Consider the following 20,328-nt stretch of genomic DNA (forward strand, 5'->3'; position numbering starts at 1 on the left):
AGCGGCAAATATTGGTGATAGGTGGATGGTTGGACTGGATGATCTTGGAGGTCTTTTCCAACCTTGGTGATTCTGTGATACCAAGAATCAAACCCCACATGTTGTGCACTTGCCTGGCCGGCAGTGCTGGGCCTGATGCACCCCAGGGGATGGCTGGCCCTTCTGGCTGCCAGGACACACTGTGACTCACGGACAACTTGCTGCCAACCAGAGCTCCCTGTGGCCTCCAGGCGGTGTCAGAGAAACTACAGAGGTGGCTGTTCCTTTGGAGAAGCAGAGGACTTTGGTTTGGATGGGAAGAAGGGCTGAAGTGCAGCATGAAGGACCATTCCAGTTGCTCCATTGGGACTTTTGCTTCAGCACTGGACCATAACCAATTTAAAAGGACAACACAAAATAATTACAATAAAAGCCTAAGCAAACTTTTAAAAAAACAAAACCAGTCCATGCCTCTCCATTTGAGGGTCTGTCCAGGGACTCCCGTGTCCCCTCCCGCTCTCCCCACTGGGAACGACTCTGCCCCGCGGGGTGAGGGCCCAGCCCAGGCCTCAGCGCTGGGGAGGGGCCCGGGCACACGGCAGTGCAGGGCAGGCTGCGGGCACGGCCTTTGCTCGGCGCTGGGCACAGAAGGCCGAGGGGGGATGGAGGGCAGCGAGGAGCTCCCGTCACGGCCTCTACCTGGCACAGTGATGAAGAAACAGCAAAAAGAATTCTAAGAGCATTCAAAGGGATGTCAGGGCCTTGGGGTGATTGGTCAGCGGCACAGGCAGTGTTCTCCTCTGTCCTTCAGCAGCAGGAACAACATGGAAGGAACAGGCAGAACCCACTGACCAACACGTGGCTGTGAGGCTGGTGGCACCCAGCACTGTGGTTTCCCAATCAGGGGATGCCCCGCACCACACCAGGCCTGCTGGAGCCTGAGGAGTGCACTGTTCTCAGAGGGGGGAAAAGGATTTCTGCACAGGATTTAGCAGGGCTTAAGACCAGTGAGGACAGCTTTCCCCTTAACTTTCCATCAGCAGAACCACAGCTCACATAAGAGACATAGAGTGATCTAACAGACAGGAAAAATAGCAGTGTCCTCAGTCCTGAAACAGGGAAAAAAAAAAAATGTGCTTCCAAAGCACAATTAGTTCTGTGTCCAGCCCCAGCCAGCTCTTCACACAAGTGCTTTCCAAGCCTCCCAAAATCCAGGAGCTGCTCAGCTAGTCCTCAGCACTTATCTACCAGCCTAAAACTGTCCATTTCCTAATCCTCTAAACCAGTGAGTTAAGCGTCAAAAATAAAAATGCACATTTTAAGTTTTATAAGGTTAGTGCTGAGCAACTGCTCACTAAATAACCCAAGCAAGGCAGCAAGGGAGGAATGTACTGCTCTGAGAAATCCTGGGGTCAAAGCCACGAGATGCCAAATCCCAGCAGCCCCACACTGCACCCAGGTTTTTCCCCCATCACATGGGCTCACCTGAATCCAGTGCAGCTTCTCTTCCTACACCCAGCCAGGAAAAAGCTCAAAAAACATCACCACAGCAGCTGCAGGTAAAACAAGCTCAAGTTTAGCCGCCAACAGAAAACTTGCCCTTTTTTTTTTCCTGCGGGTAAATTTTGGAATCAAATTCAGGTAATAGCTGAAACAGGAGAAAATATTTACCCTTTGCATCCCTCCATAGTTGCACGCGGGGACAAATCTCCCCGTGGGTGCCCAGCCAAAGTCCCTCTACACAGCCTGCTGCTTGCACAGCGCTTTAGCACCATCAGCTGTGAGAACAAGGCAGAGAAACTGAGAGCCCCAGCCAGCAGGAACGGGGCCTGGATGCATGGGCTGTGCTGCCCAGCAAGGCACCACCCTAGGTACATCCCAAAAGGGACGCTGCCAAAAAAATATCCTTGGGTGCTGCTTCCCTCCCACCCCCCGTCTTTCTTTTTTCCCTCCTTACCCCAATATTTTTGCTTTCCTCAGCTAGGCATGATGTCCCATTTGCAGTCTGGGCATTGTCATCACCCCAGGAGCTCCAGCTCCAGAATTCCCCTCTCACCCCTACTAAAATTGATCAGTTTTCCATGCCTGGACTCAAACAAGGGCAGCATCTGCCTCAAGGGAGGTATACAAAACACAAAGCAAATAGAAAGCTAAGAAGTAATAATAACAATTAAATATCCAGCAACCTGGGGTTTCTGCAGCTTTCCACACAGCAGAGATGCAGGAGGGATTTCTCTCCAGCACATCAGAAGCACAACAGCCCTGAGACGCCTTCTTCCTGGTCTTTTGCTTGAAGTCAAACCTCCAGGCCTCTCTGTGAGTGCTCTCAGCACTGCTTGGGACACCACTGGGACCCCATTTCCCCAGCTCCAGCCCAGAGCTGCCCCAGAGGGCCCAGGGCCCCAACAGCCATGGCAAGCTAAACCAGTTTTTACTGGAAATAATAAACTGGAGCATCTGAATTGTGAATTAAAAAGCAAGTCTAGCTATTTTTCCCCAGCTGCAGAGCAGTGCCTATTCCTGTCCCCAAGCCCAAGGATGGACAAGCCAGGTTGGTAATATCCTCACAAGGAGCTCCATTTTCCAATTAAAAGCTAATTGTCTTTTTCTTCATTAACCGTGCTAGCCTCGCTCATTTTCTTTTCTATTTTTCTGCCCCTCAATCTTTCTTAATAAGCAATCTGCAATGCGGGACACCCAGCCCTATCTGGATTTACAACATTAGAGTAGCAGTTAATACTTCTCAGCCTCATAATCCTTTAATTTAGGGGCAGCTCAAACATATGCACTGGAATTGTGCACTGATTTATCCTGCAGTGGAGCTGGCAACACCCACTCAGGACTCAGCTCACATCAGTGCAGGAAAGCAAATACAATTTAGTATTTATTTACTTTAGTGCCATGAGCACTAAACCCAGAGAGCGGTGTCCTCTTGTCCCACAGAAGAAAGCCAGAGGCCACACAGGGATGGCAGAGCTCAGGGCATGCAGCAGAGCCATTGAGATGAGGCAGTCCTCGTGGCAAGCAATTTCATGGATGATCTCCATCAGAATTCAGTACCCCGAGGGCTCAGAATAAAATAAAATTCAACATGGGATGTGGTCAACACAATTAGGGAAGAAAAAATCCTGGGAGGTATCCAAAGGCTGCCTTTACCCATTGAAGCCAAAGAAGGAGGGAGAGTTTTACAACGATTTCTCTTAAAATAACAAAATTGAAACTGCTAGCCAGGCTTTCAGACAAGTGGTCCCAGCCGTATTTCCAAAACAAACACTGCAGCACAGAGAAACAGAAATAAAAATGACTTCATGGATTTGCTTTGGCCCAGAGCTTGTAGTAATGAAAAATGAGCCAGCCTTCGAAAACTCCCTTGTTTCCCCAGGATCCAAGGCTTTATTGACAAGTTTGTTGGTAAGGATTTTTTTGGCTCTGTATTTCTGATATAAAACACAGCCTGAAACAAGATGTACACAGCACCTGTCTTTCTGACCTGCAAAGGGACTGCAGACGGTGTCCTCCATTGAGGAGGCTCTGGGGCACAGGGATGCTCACCCTGTGCATTGCTGTGCTGCCAACCCCCACAGGCAAGCCTGCCACCATGGCTTTGCTGGCTTACAAAGGATGGCACTTTGCAACATAGAGCCAACACAGCTTGCTTGCAGAGCCATTCATGTACCAGTCTGGCCAGTGAGCTGCTCTTTGCTGATCCCAGCACCTTTCCAATTGCAAACAGTTGTGCGTTGCTCTAATCACTGCAGTTCACTCTTGGCTACATCAAAACAAGGCTCCAAACCACAGTATTGCACCAACGTGGCTACGCACACACAGCTTCGATTCCTAAAGGAAGCAGGACAGAACAGGCTCTGCTATATCAGGTGCTGTTCTCCAGCCCATGCTCTCAGCATCACCCCATCCACTCCCGTGCCTCCCCATGAAGTAGCCAAAGCCATTCCTAAACTTGCCAAACTATTGAGGGAAAGAGGGAAACCATCCTTTCTCCCCTAACTTCGGAAAGAGAACAAAGAAAGCCTACAACTTGCCAGGAAATAAGAGATTCCACATGAAAACAAGTTTCCTGCTGAGCTATCCTGTCTTTTCCACCTCTGCATCAAACCCCATGCCCTTCTGACCTTAGTGTATCTCAAACATCACCTACAAAAAACAGCATTACCCCCTGGGTCCATATCAGGCCCATGCTCAAGTGTTAATCCCCACCAGTTATTAACAGCTGAGCACCTTGTTCAGCTGGATCAGCCTCCTCCACCCAAGGGGCACTGACCCAGGAGCCAAGGTCTGCACTGCAAAGGCTCTTCCAGGCCAGAGGCTCACAGCAGCTGTCCAAGAGGGCTGCAGCCACTCTGACCTGCCTCAGAAATGCTGCGGTACACAGCATGCTCAGCTGCTTCTTGCCACCCTGGCACAGCACTGCCTCTCTCTGCACATTGTGAGGCCCCAGGCAGAGTCAAAGCAAGTCTGAACAACAGGGTGTTGTTAGCACCATTGTTTATTTCCAGAGGGAGCAAGTCCCCGGGAAGAGGCACCAGCTGCTTCCATTCTGCAGCATGGCAGTACAAGCAGCCCCACAGCGAACGAGTGGCCAGCTCCAAATGCAAATCACCCCGTAACACATCTCCCATGAGAGCACACCTTCCTCACCCTAGAGCAAGGAGGAACCACCATCCCCTGCAGAAAGCCAGAAGAGGAGACACGTGGGAAACTTATCAAGAGCCATTCCCAAGGTGCCAGAGCAGCCAGCCTGAAATCCAGCAGCCGTCCAAGTCTGTTTCCAATGCCTGATACACATGCTGCTCCGAGGCGAATCAGCTTCCTATGCTTGCGGAGCCCAGGTCTTGCAGCGTGCTCTTGCTGTCAGCTCTTCATCCCTCCCTCATTTGCCTTTCCATAAGGATTCCAGAACTTGTATCCCACATTTTAGCCAGCAGTTAGCCCAATTTATTACAATACAGATCTAACCTGGGAATAGAAGGAAAAAATTCACCTCTACACGCTATGGCCTTGCAGAGGACTTTTTTCCCCCCCAGCTTTGTAGTTCCCTCCTCTCCTTTTATAACAAAATTTAAAACATAAAATAAAAAGAGCAGAACAATCCTTCACGATAAGATTAAGGTCCTTGATGTGTGACTTTGTTTCAGCATGCCCAAGAACTGTCGTGCCTTCTCCTGCATGAAGAGCTGGTCTCGGGTTCCACCACAGGCCACCGCTTTCCAAGCCCTGGTCATCTACGGAGGGAAAAGAAAGAATGTGTACAGCACAGCCAAATACGAGGAAGGTGCTGGGAACTAGTGAGACAAACACTACGTTGACATATTGCTTTAAAACAATGTGCGTAAATAACTAAAAACTACCTGCTCCCCAAGGAAAACAAAAACCTGTAGCTTGGGAGTACGGGCAGCAGTTTCCCAGTTAAGCACCCCACTGCAGAACCACCCAAAGACCTCTTCAGGGCTTTCCCTTGCTTGTCTTGGTACCAAAACCCCAAAGAACAAGCCCACTAAGCTTCACTGTGCTGAACAGAGTCCAGAGGGACAAAAGCAGCAGCTTCCAGGTTTATTGCCAACCAGTTCAACTCCTATGGCTGCTCAGCCCTAGATCTTGAAGGGTTAGATTGGTCAGAAAGCCCATCCATCCTTAGCAGCAATTTGGTGCCTGCAGCTTCAACAGAGCCTCACACAGCACACAGGAAGAGCTGAAAAAAAATCAGGTGTGCTTCAGTCACTGCGTAAAGCAAGAGCCCCCATGATATGCTTTGCTACACTAGGAAAACCTCTGCAAATCCTCTGATAAATGCAGCAAAACAATATTACTGCCCTCAACTGGAAGTACCCATTTATGTGTATGGCAAAGAACCAGAGTTTGATGTGCAGTATTTGCTAATAGTAATGCCCCCTGCAGGCACAGCATGGCTTTGGGGATAATTTAGGTTCAGCTCACAGCTAAGTGAGCTTCCTTGATCTATAGCTGCTACTGCTAGTAGCACTATTCTGGTACAACAAATCCCAAGAGCCCAGCAACGCCACAGGCAGCCCTGCTGTCTTTGGGCAATGGGATTTCTCAGCACACCTGTGCTCTGTCACCACACAAGCTGCCTTACTGCCACCCTCAAGACACTTCCAGAGCTTTATTTATATGGATCCATTACCACTCAGAGCAATACAACTCTAGCTGGGACAGGAGGAGAAATGGAAGTGTTTAAGTGGGGTCTATTTTGAGAAGGGGAAGGAATTACACTGGCTGAGGAGTACTTATTTGTCAGAATAAAGAGCTTTCACAACAGACAGGTCTAATCCAGAGATGGATGCTCTGTTTATCTGAAGACAGAGCCAAGGCTGCTCTGTAAAGACTGCACCTGGGGCTTTCCTAGCATCTGAAAACACCTCTATGCTAGCTCCCAGCTGTGGTTTCACCCTTCACCAAGGAAAACATTTCCATCCTACCAGAGAGTTTCCACGACTCAGCCCAAGAAAACATCTGCAAAAATCATGCCCTTCTCCAAGGCACCCCACCAAATGAAGCAGGGATCCACTTCTTCTAATGCACTCTGTCCGCAACTACATCAACTGGTGAAAATTTTACAGAGAGCACAACCATTTATGTCCCAAAGGTTAACTACCCTTAAGGTCAACAGCCCTTAAAAGCACCAGTCTTAGCAGAGGTTACAAGTTATGCTTGAGAGGCAGGTAAACATCATCCACTGGAGCACTGTAATGCCACTGTTGAGGTAAATGGCAGGATAAAGGGAGCCTGTGCTGTCTGCGGCCCACAGCTTTCAGCACAACCTAGAAATATCCCTCACAGGGGTGGGAAATGCCTTTTTGGCACTTATATAGTGCCTCACAGAGTTGTTAAAGCCAGAGAAACAAAAAAGATTAACCTACTGTTGTCCACCCAAGGAACAATTCCTGAAAAAAAGTTTACTTCACTGGTGAGTTAGTCTAAATTCCTTGATGGACTGAGACAGGATATAGATTCCCAGGAAGAAATACAGGGCCACATAGGCCCAGCAGGCCACAGTTCTGATGAGCCATGGGGCTTTGAGCCCCAGCAGAAGGGCAGGTTACCAAGGAAAGCGGAGGAGCTGCAGTGTGACACTGTTAGTTCAGCATCTCCAAACCTGGGTGCCAAGACAGCCCTGACAGCGTACAGATGTCCACACAGGAGCACACTGTGTTCCTCTTGAGGTTGACTCCCATACTTCTCCTCTGGAGGAAGAACAGGGGCAGCACTACCAGCTAATCTGCTGATGGGAAGGAGAAGCTGCAGGGCTTACCGGTGCCGGTGGTCTGAAATGGCTTGGCATTTTCCTGTAGGACATTTTCTCTGACTGCACTTGCACAAAGGCTCTGTTGAGCAAGCCAGAGTCGTTCTTCCTGTTTGAGGAGGAAAGGTTCAAGGATCGCGACAGGAAATTCACAGGCTGCAAAAAGAAAGAAAACTGTATAAAGAAAGAAGTCAGTTTGCACTAACGGTGCTGATACTTGTCCTGGCCAAAAGGTCAACTAATAAATCCTACCACTTCATCCATACATTATAAGGCAGTCACAGGTGGCAAAGTCACCACTGCATTGCATGAGATTGCTTTGGAGAGCTTACTAACCAAACCAGGCTTGTAGACCAAGAAAAAACACAAATGGCTATAATATAAGAAATAAGCAACTGTGCTGAAACACAGCCTTTGTCTTCTGAGATGAAGGTGCTACTCACCCCTGCAGCCAGCTTTATCAAGGGAACCTCCAAGGATGAGAACACATAAGGTTTCTCCCCATCCCACAGGTAGAAAAGCAGCTGGGCAGTAGTCAAACCACAAGGGAATTTGCATCTCCTTCTGCCAGCAGCTTTTTCCACAACAATTCCTGTTCATCCAGAGTCTTTGCCCTTCAGGCTGCGATTCAGCCTACAGCCCCTACACCATGCCTGGACCCTGGATCCCACAGCCCTTGTGTTAAGTTGCTAGTGTTTAAAAAAAACACAACTATTCCTTCTGCTTTGAAGGGCTAGAGGTCCCATACTTGCTGAAGTCAGAAAACAAAAGCAGCAGTGGTGGTGGGAATAAGCCTACAGCCAAGCCCAGGGAAGTGCTGGAAGAGCAGAACAAGCCCTCTACTTCAGCAGCACTGGGCCATAGGACAGCACAGATGCTTTGGAATACTCCCAGGAACAGTTTTATGCTACAGAAATGCTCCTCTTCCACAAAAAGCTGTCTGCTTTCCTCTCCCTCCCAACAGTGCCACATCAAGGGCTCACACACTTCCATGGGTACTCAATTCCGTGAGTCAACCTGGCACATCTTCCCCTTATATTAGTCTGCAGGATCAGCTCCTTGAGGTCAAGAGAACACAAGTGGTGGGGTGAGAATGGAGAGGGCCACAATATATTTAGGATTTTGGATGCATGGCACTTGTCTCTTGGTACTGGAGAATGTGAATTTGTAAAGGCCCCTTGCTTCCTCACCCACATGCAGAACTTGGCAACAGCAAGAAAGAGAGCAGCAGGTTCTGTAGGCAGCTGAGTGAGAGACAGAGCTTGTGCAGCACTGGTACCAAGCCCCCCTTGCTGCCTAACCTCTCAGGCAGGTACTCTTCCCACAACTCTCCACTAAGCTCGTGGAGGATCCTGAACAAGGCTTACAGATCCAGCCTGCCCACATCCTTACCCAGAGATCCCTGCCAACACATCTTAGCAGCCAAGTTTGCCTCTCAGCCCTGCTGCAGCCAGTTCTAATCCTGCTCTGATCCTAGCATCCCTCACCTGGGTTCTTTTGAAACAGATAGTTTTGGGGAGGGCTGGCATATTCTGCGTCATATCTTCATCCACAATATCCAGGGCCAGTGACTTCCGGACCTTCTTGATGGGACTCCTGCGCAACTGGGGAACACAAATACAGGTGTGACCATGAATCAACTCAGTGAAATCTCATCCTAAGTGCCCAGGGTGCACACCAAGCCCACATAACCCTCTATCTGCATTGCACTAGCACCTCAGAAAGACATGCTGCTGCCTTCCCCACCATAGGGCACAGCAGCTTCTCGTGCTCTCCCCACTGGCACTAAGAGCCACTGATTTAGAAGGGGAAACTCCTTCCAGCAGGAAGGGAAAGTCACATTACCTGGGGCTACTGAGCCAAGAGTTTATGCACCAGTCTACAGCCTGTGGGGAGCCCAACTTGCCCTAAGACTCTCCCTGAGTGTTAGGGAGACAGCATCTCCTGGCACAGACCTGAGTTCTGTATAAACCAGGCCACAGCTGGCAGCACTTTAAGCAGGCCTTAACCTCAGGCATACAAGCAGTCTCACTCACTAAAAGGCAGCAGCCTCATACTGAAAACCTTTCTGAAATAAACAGTAGGATGAACACAACCAGCAAAGACACCCCTCAACAGCACAGGGCAGCCCAAAAACAGACACTGGAAGCAAAACCAGCTCACCCCTTGTTTCCTTTTCTGTTTCTCAGGCTTCACATCATCCTCAATAATAAGTTCAATGCCAGCTTCACTTCGGAGCACCTCTTTCAAGTCTTCTTCCAGGTGAGGAGTCTGGGGCTAGTGCAGAGAGGGAGGAAGACAGAGCACAAGACTGTCACAATTTGTACACCAGGCAGACTTAGAATTCCCTCAATAGATAACGGGGCCAGGGTAAACCCCAGGAGCTCACAGTGGGAAGACAAACATTACAATAAGTATTTACTTCCCAGCAGGAAAAGATATGACAAGATTTCTGTTAGCCTGACAGATTTACAAGATCTCCAGGCATGGGAGAGTCTTACCAGCTGAACCCCAGATGTGCCATCAAGAGACCAGTGTGTACTGAAGGCATGGTATACTGAAACTGCCATCCCCACAGCACCCACATTAAGTTCCTGTTAGAGATCTAAGGAGGCAGTGTTTCCTTGCTTTTTCCTCAAGGTCATTAATAACCAAGCACTGAGACCATATTCAAAGGCTGTTTTGGGTTTGGTTATTTTTGGCTGTTTTGCAGAGAAGCTAGAAGTCCTGTGGCTACTTACCATGATACATGTTCGGTATGACAAGGCCTCCTTCACCCCCCTCAGCCTGGCTCTACCAAACTGTATCATGTCCCTGCTCAAATAATAGCTGGCTCACAGCTCTGCTGCAACCTATCCCATGTCCCTTTTGTATTCATGAAGTGCCCTAGGAAAAAAGCCTCCAGCAAGCAACAGACTTGTTCAGTACGTACCAAAGGCCTAATTGGTCCATATTTTTCCAGGGCATTTTTGAAAGGTGTTGGGGTGTGCGGAGTGTTGTCCACCACATATTTCTGATCTGGTGTGACAAACCTGGCAGAGGAGAAGCAGAAAACACTAAGGATCAGACATGTTGTAAATCACAAGGCAAACCCCATTCTTCCAAACTCTCTCACTACACGAGCCACCCGCAGTCTCACAAGGTGACAGCAGAAGCCATCTGTCTGGCTAGAGTGCTCCTGGGGCATAAGCAGGGCCAAAGGCTACAAGGAACCTTCAGCAGGGAAAATATCTTTCAGAAATGTTAGCTATCCAGTTATGTTTCTCCACTCTGCCAGCTGCCAAGCACCCCTGTCAGAAAGTGGTACAACACCTACAGTACTGGTGTCACAAATCCACAGAGACCAGTGCTACTCCACAGTGCTTCTGCTAGCAGAGCTCTCAGGGCCAGCCAGAGCCTTGCGACCAGCAGAAATCCTGGAGCAGCCAAATCAGCTCACACCAATGGGATGTGACTGCTGCTCTGGGCCACACCAGTTTTGCTAGCACAGCCAGCACCTCCACAAACTGTGCTGCATCATTGTAGTGACATGCAGAGACAGGCCTGCCAGCAGAACATTCCTTGTGCAGGACATCCTCTCTCACCTGGCTGAGATGGTGCCTCAAGATCAATGACCTGGACTGCCCCACAGGTCTGAGGGTGCAGAGCTAAAGGGATGGATCTGAAAAGCCTTTGTTGAGAAGACCAAATCCCTTCCCAGCTGGCAGAGGACTCACAGCATGGTAATGCTTCCCAAAGATGTGCACAGAAGGCAGCAGCCAACCTAGCAGCTGAGCACAACAGTGGTCACTTGGCTGAGGTTCCAGCCAGATGAGACACTTGTTCCCTGCAGCTCACAGAGGAACTGTCTTTGGGTGCCACACTGATTTAAGGAAATCTCCCAGCCTGCCTTGTCACTCTTAGTAGTGGCAGTACTGGGGAAGGTTTGTTTGACTCGGATCAAACTCCTGCATGAAAAAGGATACTGCTCAGGTTGGGATGGGCAAAGAAAGATACAGGACTTACGCTGAGTTTTTCTGGAGCAGAGGAGTCTTGTCCCTGTGCAGGGGGGTGGTGACAATCACCTTCTGACTGCACACAGGTGTGGAGGTAAGAGACGGGTTCTCCAGTTCTAGTGTATCCTGTTTGGTCCAAAAGTTTAAGAACTGCACAACACAGGAAAGAAAGAGGAAAACACACTCAGTCTCAAACTTCCAAACATTGCATCATTAGTCATTACCTTTCTTTAATTAAAAAAAGCAGGGGGAACCTGACGTAGGGACCACCCTCCCATACTGGATGGCATTCACTGGAGGATCTGCCCCAGTAAGATCTAGGATGACTCTTGTTAATATCAAGTGGCAGAAGGGGGACCCATCCCAGCATGAGCTGGGATGGCTGTTACCAAGATAGTCCTCTACATGGATTAAGGCATCAAAGAAGGTGCCTCACACCTATAAAGTTTACCTCCCAAAAGAGGTAAGCAGATACAACTAGAGGCAGCTAAAGGGTGGGAGGGAAGTCTCTGCTTGCACTGGTCCAGATAAGGCCTAGCTATGTGGTAAAGGAACAGTACCATCAGCACATCTAAAAGCCTGCTCTGAGTTCCAGTCAGCAACCACAAGGTCACTCCAAGTAACACAGATTACTAACTGTAAAAAAAAAAAAAAAAGCTGTTTGTGTTACATTCAACTGATGGCGTGAGTTCAGTCTGAGAATGAACTCTCAGTAGATCATGGAATCACAGATCTGAAGGGGTTGGAAGAGACCTATTGAGATCATCGAGCCCAATCTGCCTGCTAAAGCAAGTTCTCTACAGCAGGTTACACAGGAAAGCATCCAGGCAGGTTTTGAATATCCCCAGAGAAGGAGACTCTACAACTTCTCTGGGCAGTCTGTTTCAGTGCTCTGTCATCCCCAAAGTAAAGAAGTTTTTTCTCATACTCATGTGGAACTCAGATTAATTCTAGGTCTCTCAGCTTCTCACTGCAGAACTGCATGATTTGGGTCCCACTTTGATTCCCCAGTTCTCAATGGCCTTGCACTTAAGGTTGAGCTGAATCTGCATATCAGAGTCCCATGGTGCTCTACCACGTGCCACTCAGGGCAGCAGAAACACCAGAAATACCAAGTCCTGGGAAGTTCAGCCAGTGGCACAGGGAGACAGCCTCTGAAAGAGCAGCTGTGGAAGCTTTGCTAGATGACATAGCAGTGCAGCAGGATTTATCCTGTTTCACTGACAGAACTTCACTGAGTAAAGGTAAGAGTCAGGGGTTTGAATGCCACAGTGCTCCAGCAAGGTGTTTGTAGTGAGATCATGTATGGATGTTACAAGAGTCACAGTAAAGATGGAAAAGTCCTAAGTTTACTTTGTAACAAAGACAAAGCCCATGAGCATACCCCTGAGCCATCAACTCACAGATGTGCACCAACAGGTGCTGCCCTGACAGATGACTGAGCTAAAAATAAGGAGGGAAAGCGACGTGCATAGTCACAGCACTGGATCCCCTGCCAGGGCAGTAACACCCACACACGATAGCCAGGACAAGGAAGCACTGTGCTCTCCCCTGCAGTGGGCAGGTGCAGATCTGCACAGCGGTGCTCCTTCCTCGTAGCAGGCACGTGGCCCCATCCATCACACAGGGCAACTGGGCTTGGCCTGTGCTGCAAGCACTCCTGCTGAGGGAACCGTAGGCTGCTGCTCCCACAGAAAGAGCAGCACTGAAGACAAGCAGTGCCAGAACCCAGCTCTGCACCTTGCTTTACCAGAAACACACACATACCCTATGCACTGGAACTGCCTAGTGCAAGAGAAAAGAAATACAAAGGTGGCAGAGTTGATGGGATTACAGCATTAAGGCAAAGCACTGACATGCTTATAGTTCACAAACAAACCCAAGCAGAGGAGCCCAGGCTGGCCTGTGCCACTACTCCACTCCGTACCTGAGATGGAGAGAAGGGCAGTGTCTTGACAGGGGTGCTCTTGGGCGTCATGCTGTTGCAGGAGTCAAGGAAGGAGAGGCTGGTGCTGGGGGCGTTCTCCGTGACAGGGGAGAGGGAGATTTTCCTCTTCTTCTGCCTCTTCAGCACAGAGGGCGGCGTGCCAAAGCTCACCTCCGCGTGAGGGGAGATGGGGATGAGTTCCCCCTTGCTGCTCTTGCTCAGGTCGGAGATGGTGTGGCCGTCCAGGCGGTACTCGGTCACGTTGGGTAGGGATGGTGTTGGTTTGCTGGGTGTTTGCCGCACCGGGCTATTGCTACTGCTGCTGCTGCCAGCAGAGGGTTCCTCAGGCAGGTCAAACTGCGTCAGGTCACACCACCCATCTGGGTCCTGCACACAAGAGAAGCCATCAGCAACAGCGCAGGAAAGAAAGCTGAGCAGCTGGCTGGTGCAAACACAGAGGTTAACTGGAAGGCGAAATAAGCAGGTGTGCAAGACTGCACTGCCTTTTGCAAGGAGCCTGGCTACAGAAGGACTCAAGCTCCCCTTTCTCTGTGCTCAGCACAGCTTAGAAGCAAACCACAGACCTGATCCAGCTGAAAGCTGTTTGTGCGTAGAGCAGTTTTTTCTATTTACGCTAGGTTGGTTTCCCAGTTCAGTTCACAGCACAGCTGTAACACACAGCTGCATCCACACACAGGGGGCAAAACAGAAACAGTTGGGGACATTCTGAAAAAGGTGACTGTTGCCAAACTTTGTCACACCAATACGGCTGGATACAGGGCTACTCTGTAAGGCACACTGCAGTTAACAGATGAAAAACAGCCAGAGCCATTCACAGCTCAACTCCATCAATACAAGTACCATTCAAACAAGCCTCTAAAGACCCACAAATTGGCCATTAAGCCTTGGGCACAAAGTCTCCCTGTAAGCCAGGTTGCAGAGATATTTCCCTTTGTTGGCTGCAAAGCGTTCTGGAGATGAATCAAACTGGTGTCTAATCTAAAGGAATCCACCCAGCTCTCCTCAGGATACCTATGTTGGCATGCAAGGCGACCCAGCAAGTTCACTGCATGGAACAGTGATGGAAATTAGGTCCCATAAGTCTCCCTTCACTAGCTGGAGAAGCAAAGATGTGCTACTTACAGATTCAATCATGTCCAGAGCTTCATTTAATGCTGGGACAGACGTAGGGCACAAATAATTGGCAGCTTCAACAACCCATTTGTACGGAGATGCGACAGATGCTGAGGCATCCTCAGGCACCACATCGTCTGGGGTCCCTTCCCCGTTGTGCTCAGCCAGTTCAGCAGCTGGCAGCTCAGAGGGTAACTCCTGCAAACCCGTCACCTCCTCATCGCTGACATCCTCTTCCTTTATTTCAGAGATATCGACTGGCCAGTTAGGCACAACGGTCTTCACACAAACAAGAAAGAAAGTCCAGCCATTAGCAGAAACCAAGTGAACAAGATCAAGTCTTAGGCCAAGAGCAGGGATCCTTGGGCCCTCTGCTCCTCCTGCTTTCCTACCAGCCATTTGGATTGTCTTACATCCCTGTTATCCCTCACTGCTCTGTCCCATACACCACCTGAAGGAGGCCATGCAAATTAAGAGCAGGACTATTTAACTGAAGATGTCTCTCAACAGTATCCCAGAAGAAAGCAGAACAAAGGCTGGGCAGGAAGCAGTAACTACACTTCCTTTGAAGAGCCTGCCTTTGAAAGTGTCATGCTTTCTTCACACCAATAACCATGTGTACTTTCCCTGCTTTCCATTTTAAAGGAAGGGAATGTAGTACCTCTTCATCAACCCCCTCTCACTGCACAGCCTGGAGCAGCCTCTCCCCCACTAGCAACAGCACAATGGAGCCCCCAGAAAATGTTCAGGCTCCAACACAGACTTGACACTGAGGGTAGCAAGATAACATAAGCAGGCTGCTGTCTTCCACTTGGATAACACACTCGGGCACACATTAAACCTCTAGCTCCTAGAGGGAGAGATGTCCCAAGAGTCAGTGTCTCAGAGAAGGTTGGGAGAAGGCACAGACTCTATATAGACACCAGGCTGTGCAAAGACAGCGTTAGAGGCAGCAGAATGACTAAACAGCTCTGATGCACATTAGCAGAGCAGGGACAGACCCAAGTGCCCACATACTTTTGCAGTACCTGGCTCCCAGCTCTGGCTCCACTTTGGCTCTCGTTGTCATCCACTTCCACTAGCAAGTACAGTGGCTGGGACTCCTTTGTTTCATTGAGGAAGCCTCCTGTGTCCACTTTGCGCTTGATGGTGGAGTTCCAGTGATTCTTCACAGCATTGTCAGTCCTGCAGAGAAAGCAGAAGAAAACAAAAAGGATTATCAGCAGCCTTAAAGCACAGCTAACAGCTCCTGTGAGCTCCCCAGCTCCATCCTGCGAGACCAACGCATGGATCTCCACAGGCCACCCAGCTCTGAATGTACCAGTGAGCAAAGACATCCTACCTCCCAGGCAGCAGCTTGGCAATCTCAGCCCAGCGATTCCCCAGGACCTTGTGGGCCTCAAAAATGATGCGATCTTCCTCCTCTGTCCATGACGATTTCTTCACCTCAGGGTTCAGGTGGTTATGCCAGCGTTCTCGACACTGCTTCCCTAGCCGCCCTTTCAGGTGCTTGGCTATCAGAGTCCACTGTTTGGTGCCATATTTTTTAACCAGTTCGATTACCTTTGAAGAAAGTAGAAAGGAAATAAGGAAATGGAACAAAAGAGGGCAAGGTCGATACAGGTGTTGCTTCACATTTCACCTGTGTTCAGACAAGGTACAGGCAGACAGAGAAGGACCTATTAAGGAAAAAAAAGCTGGAGGGATCCAGCACTGACACATAACAACATCACTGACAGGTGAAAACATTTCTGTGAGCAACAATTCAGCCAGATGCCTGGAAGAGGCAGTTCTCATGCAGTCATTTTGCCATTTGACACCTATGGATGTCAAGAGGGCTGGGATGGAGATGGGTAAGTGCAGTGAGGAGCAAGCCGAGCAAAGCATCAAGTCCCACGTGCTCCAAGGCTCCTCTGCCCCCCTCTCTTCCGAAGGACTTGGCTGCATGAACAGAGTTCCCACCATGTCTACACTGCTCTGCCTGCTGGGACAGCATCACACAGCCTTCCTTTAACAGGGTACAACCCTCTGGAGAGGACACAACCTGCAGCTCCTCCTTGCCCCACTAACACCAGGGCATGTGGTGCAAGCAGCAAAGCAGAAATGAGCAATAATCACTCAAAAGCCATCTGCTTTGCAGTTTGCTCTTCACCTAGGGCTCTGACATGTCTGCCTGAAGCTCAGTGCAAATGCTTTCAGGTTGTGAATCTTTACTGATTGGTCTGAAATACATCCACACAACAAAGCAATGTAACATAACCTGCTGCCTGCAGTGCTCAGCCTGCCAAAATCTCAGAGAGGAGGCCAGATGACTCCAAAAGAGCATTTTCACCCTGCCCAGCAGTGCTTAGCTGAAAGTTGCAGGTGCATCACAGATCCTGCTCTCAGGGTTCTTAGTCCTTAACTAACATCCCTACTGAAGATTGACTGCCTAGGGCAGACAAATGGGGCACAGATACAAAGCTGAAGCACAGTCCAAGGACCTGGAGATGTACATAGCTTTGCTCTGCAGACGTTTCAGAAAGCTAGAGCCCAGCTTGGCCATGATGGCAGTGGGCATCAGGACCGGGTTGGTTGGCAATTAGGACATAAAAAGACAAGGGGAAAGCAGGCACCAACTGCTCTGCTGTAGGAAGGCAGAAGGGCATCATTGTAAGCCTCCTCAAGAAGTGTTTGAGGTGACACATAGGAGGAAAGCCCAGAAGGCAGAAGGGATTATAACATCCTGTAATGGGTGCAAACTGGAAAGAGACAGGTAAGCAGGAATGATACAGGGAATCTGACAATCTAGGAAATTTTGCAGCAGAAAACACATGACTAGGAATTAATTTCAACTTTTCTTAAGCACGTCTGCTTAAGATCTTTTTGCTCTCAGCTTGCTCTGGAACCAGCAGAGAGTCTCAGAACTCACAATTCAACTGTCAAATGTTAGACATCCACCGTGGCACAGAAAAAAACAGATTTATTTTCTCTTAGGTTCATCACGGCCTGGTCAGACAGAGAACTACAGGCAGATGGATGAATTAATTCCCATATCTGCTCTGTCCCTTGCTAGCTTATTTCAGCAGTACACTGTGAAAGAGAGAGGGTGTTCAGCTGAAGATGCCTAGGCCTACTTCTGCTCATCATGACCATGGCTGCACTAGGCTGCTCAGAACAGTTCACGGGTGGAGTTCTCATGGGAAACTACCTACAGTTTCTAAGACTGGAGGGTCTGACACCTCCACTTTCTCCATGGAGGGTGATAATCCAATGCTCAGACCCTGTCCTTGCCTGACTTACCTTTTGGTCCTCCTCTTTGGTCCAAGGGCCCTTAACCAAGTCTGGGTTCAACACCCTCAGCCACCGGTACTGACACTGCTGGTCACTGCGGTTCTGAGGAAAGGAATCAGAGTAGACATACATGAGACTGGAGGCTCTAAAAACCCCTACAGAAACACAGCAGTCCTCATACACACAGTCTGCCCCATTGAAAAACTACAGATGCACAGAAAATGCATACTATGGCTATAGCACTGGGCATGGAACACAGGGACAGGAACCTCAGTGTCTCACTCCAGCTCCAACACTCGCTCAAGAACTCCTCTAAGCAAGAAGGATGCGTCTCCCTGCCCTAGAGGAGCACTAAATTTGTTTGACAGTAGCAGCCACAGAACAAAGTCCCACTGTACAAGGTGTTGCACAGAGACAGGCAGTGCCCTGAGCAAAAGAAACAGCATGCAAACACTACAATTCCCAATCAGGCAAAGGGGCACTTACAGGAAAGTGGCTGGCCAGGAACTTCCAGTCATTCTGCCCATAATGTCTTACTAACATCTTCAGCTGCTCATCCTGCAAAGAACAAAGACATCCACTTTCACATACTCCAAGCAAAACGAGCCACAATCACCCCAGGGCTAACAGCATCAAGAGAACAATCCAGATAATTTTAACAGTTGAGATTTTCATGTCCGCATTACAAGTAAGAAGGTATATGGGTGCTTTAGCAGAGCCCCAGCACATGGAGCCCAGCTGGAACACTTTCCACTCAGAGCTCTGTACTAGGGCGAGTTCCTGGTACTTGCACAATCAGATCAGAGTACAAACCAAGCTCGGCTGCTGTGGTCTCATTCAGGCCTACCTTGAGCTCTGTTCCAGCATAGTTTGGTTCAAACTATGCAACCAGAGCTACCTGCTTACCCAGCTCCAGTATTGCCCTGACCAGGCAGCCCATTTCCCACTTCACATGCTGCTTTTGCCCAGCCAAAGAAACCAACTGTTCTAAGTATGTCGCTGCTAGCCAGGCAGCCTGCTGCCTTTCTACACTGACAGGTTCTACAGCACTTCTCTCACAAACCCTGCACTACAGCCCAGGTTTGCCCAGTCTCACAGCTCGCACAAAGCCTGCTATGGGCTTCCTTGCCTCTGGGCAAGGAAATGAAACACCTTATGGATAGGCAAACAAAGGTAAGAAATAATTCCCTGCCCCATATGAACCCAAGGCTTTGATCTCTGCACAAAGGCCACTCTTACTCCACATTCAGAGACCAAGAGAAATAAGATGTTCTTTAGTTTTCACAAAAAAAAAAAGTCTATAGAGGGACTGGAAGAAGGGCAGAAAACATGCCAACTCATTTCAAGCTCTTTGCCACAATCCTAATGGTCCCAACACTGTCTGCTTTAGCTACAGAAGAGGGAGGCCATTTGCACTGCATGAACCAGCTCCAGGCCTCAGCCATCCTCTAGCAGCCCGCTGCAGGCAGCAGACACCTCGCTGTAGGCCCAGACACTGAAGTGGTCAGAGCTCTTTGCTTCCCAGGCATCAAACTCACCTGACCTTCCTCTCATTAAGGCCTCAGCAAAACAGACAAAGGGCCTTCCCCAGCAATGAGACACTGAGTGGGTGTTGTGGCAGCAGGCGAGGAGCAGGATGAGGTGCTCACCCTAAAAGCCTGCCCAAACTCAACCCACACCCCTAGCTGCAGTGGGCACCCAGCCCTCACTTACCTCCTCCTGCGTCCACTTGACCTTGCACCTGCCGTCCCGCTGCTCGGGCACATCTGAGTCGGTGTCCTGGCAGTGCAGCTCATCCTGGTCCTCACTGCAGAGAGCAACAGGCGGAGCGTTACTGCCTCCTCCGGGAAAAGCGCGGCAGAGGGAGCAGCCCCCGCCCTGCTGAGCTCCCGAGCCACCCCCCTATGCAGCCCGCTCCTTCACCCGGCCCGCGGGGCCCTCAGCTCCTGGGACCCCGCCGTGTGCTCCGTGCTTGTCAATTTTGCGCTGACACGAAGGGACGCTCCTTCGGTTCCAGTCCAACAGCGCGGGCTCCGTGTGCCCCGGCCCCGCGCCATCACCCTCTACATAGCTCCCTAGCCCCTTCCCGCACTTCTGGGACACAGAGGGCACCAAAGGAGCACGCAGTGAGGCTCCAGCCGGGAGCACGGCGGGCCCAGGGCCGGGCGCTGCTATCAGCTCCCGGCGGACAGAGCCGGGCCGGGCCCAGCCGGAGGGCAGCGGGACAGCAGCTCCGGGCCAGGCTCCGCTGCCCCATCCGCACCGCTCGGGAACACCGAGAGCGGGGCCGTGAGACGCCGCAGCCTCCCCTCCCATCTCCGCTGTCTCCCAACGAGAAGACACACGACCATCCCCACGCCAGGGAGCCCCACTCACCCGCGGCTGCGGCGCGCCATGGCGGCGGGGCCGGGCGGCGGCGGCGGCGGCACTTTCCTATCTCGCGCCAACGGCTGCCCCCCTCCCACGCGGGGCCGGGCCGCGCCTGCGCATTGCGCCACCGCCCGCACAAAGAGGCGCGCGCGGGAGGGCGCCCGCCCGCCTTCCGTACCCTGTCCTGTCCCGTCCCGGCCCGGCCCTACCCGCGCACCCACCCGTGTCCGTGCTCAGGCTGCGGTGCTTATCAGCCCCCGCCCCAAGCTGAGGGTGAGCCCTCCGCACAGCGGGCCGCGATCATCCCCCTGCCGCCGGGCTACCGGAACCAACACACGGCTCTCCCTCTCCCAAATGAACTTAATTAGGGA

General features: G+C 50.4%; 1 protein-coding gene across 2 annotated transcripts; it reads right to left on the bottom strand.

The window, feature by feature from the left end:
- Positions 4,466–20,302, bottom strand: MYBL2 (MYB proto-oncogene like 2). Of its 2 annotated transcripts, none has more exons than XM_021416738.1 (14): positions 20,179–20,302; positions 19,301–19,394; positions 18,074–18,145; positions 17,597–17,689; positions 15,657–15,877; positions 15,343–15,499; positions 14,324–14,593; positions 13,181–13,567; positions 11,264–11,403; positions 10,191–10,290; positions 9,422–9,535; positions 8,746–8,862; positions 7,268–7,414; positions 4,466–5,219 (listed from the first exon to the last, which is right to left on the bottom strand). In XM_021416738.1, the coding sequence occupies exons 3-14, from the start codon at positions 18,128–18,130 to the stop codon at positions 5,091–5,093; spliced, it is 1,932 nt and encodes a 643-aa protein (XP_021272413.1). In that variant the 5' UTR covers positions 18,131–18,145; positions 19,301–19,394; positions 20,179–20,302; the 3' UTR covers positions 4,466–5,090. The 2 variants fall into 2 exon arrangements, with proteins under 2 accessions (XP_021272413.1, XP_021272412.1); XM_021416737.1 differs by lacking the exon at positions 20,179–20,302 and adding an exon at positions 19,964–20,136.

This window comes from Numida meleagris, chromosome 19 (genome assembly GCF_002078875.1).
Source record: "Numida meleagris isolate 19003 breed g44 Domestic line chromosome 19, NumMel1.0, whole genome shotgun sequence".
Classification (NCBI taxonomy): domain Eukaryota; kingdom Metazoa; phylum Chordata; class Aves; order Galliformes; family Numididae; genus Numida; species Numida meleagris.

What these genes read in the sequence shown, in the direction of transcription:
- MYBL2 (XM_021416737.1), bottom strand. Translation starts at nt 19,983, where the DNA reads ATGGCGCGCCGCAGCCGCGG. An exon ending in CCAAAGAGGAGGACCAAAAG is followed by an intron (nt 15,878 to 17,596) that starts GTAAGTCAGGCA and finishes CTTTCTTCAAAG; the next exon opens with GTAATCGAACTGGTTAAAAA. An exon ending in CTGCTCCAGAAAAACTCAGC is followed by an intron (nt 10,291 to 11,263) that starts GTAAGTCCTGTA and finishes CTCCTCTGCCAG; the next exon opens with GTTTGTCACACCAGATCAGA.